The sequence below is a fragment of the Vicia villosa genome, linkage group LG6, assembly GCF_029867415.1.
Source record: "Vicia villosa cultivar HV-30 ecotype Madison, WI linkage group LG6, Vvil1.0, whole genome shotgun sequence".
Taxonomy (NCBI): Eukaryota; Viridiplantae; Streptophyta; class Magnoliopsida; order Fabales; family Fabaceae; genus Vicia; species Vicia villosa.
The window spans coordinates 96,919,632-96,920,435 of NC_081185.1; the positions used below are offsets into that span (position 1 = coordinate 96,919,632).

At 31.8% G+C, this 804-nt stretch overlaps 1 protein-coding gene across 1 annotated transcript; it reads right to left on the reverse strand.

Annotated features, from left to right (window-relative positions):
• Positions 1 to 252: 252 nt before the first annotated feature.
• Positions 253 to 597, reverse strand: LOC131614182 (uncharacterized). The gene has a single exon (XM_058885806.1). It carries the CDS (start codon positions 595 to 597, stop codon positions 253 to 255), a length of 345 nt encoding a protein of 114 aa, XP_058741789.1.
• Between the last annotated feature and the right edge of the window lie 207 nt (positions 598 to 804).

The window sequence follows — 804 nt, forward strand, 5'->3', positions numbered from 1 at the left end:
AGTGGCAAATTTCATAGTATTGGGTTGCATCTAATTTCAACTTTAAATTGAACAAAGTTAGTCTTTCATTAAGTCATCTTTGAACCCACCAAAACATGAAGAATTGTATTCTATTAAATGCACCAATACAATTTGCAACTCAAACTATATTAACCAACTAACCTAAAACATGTTAATCCATATTAATAAACATTGAACCATACACTTTTTCTCTAAACATACAAAATCTCAAGCAACAAAACAAACTAAAATTCAACTAAAACTTGGTCTCTCCCTAGATGAAGAAGAATGCAAAAACTCAATACAATCTTCAACAGTTTCAGCTCTATGTGAATCTGTAAGGTCTGAAATTGAACGTGACCTTACCAAAGTAGATGAAGAAGAAACCTTCCTAGAAGATCTTCTTTTCATAGAAACACTTTTAATAGAACTTGCAACCTTTGTTCCTAGCTGCACTAAGAATTTCAGTGGTGATGACAATTTTGATTCCGTTGTGAACTTGAAATTTTCTCTTCCGATTTCTCTTCTCTTGAGGAAGATTGTTGGTATGTCATTGACATTAGGACTAAAGCATACTCTTTTGCTTTTGATTGACATTTTGAGTACTATAAGAGAATTTTGAGTTGGAAAAAAGAGTGTTGGTTTGGTTTTTGTGTTTGGTTTGGGAAAGGGAAAGAGAAACAGAATGTGTAAAGAGTGAGAATGTTTGTTAGAGACTTAGGTGGAGAGTTGGATAGCAAGAGTATATATAGATAAATCAATATTGAAGGACAAAAAGTTACTAAAGTAAAAATGAAAAAAAGA

What these genes read in the sequence shown, in the direction of transcription:
- LOC131614182 (XM_058885806.1), bottom strand. Translation starts at nt 597, where the DNA reads ATGTCAATCAAAAGCAAAAGAGTATGCTTTAGTCCTAATGTCAATGAC.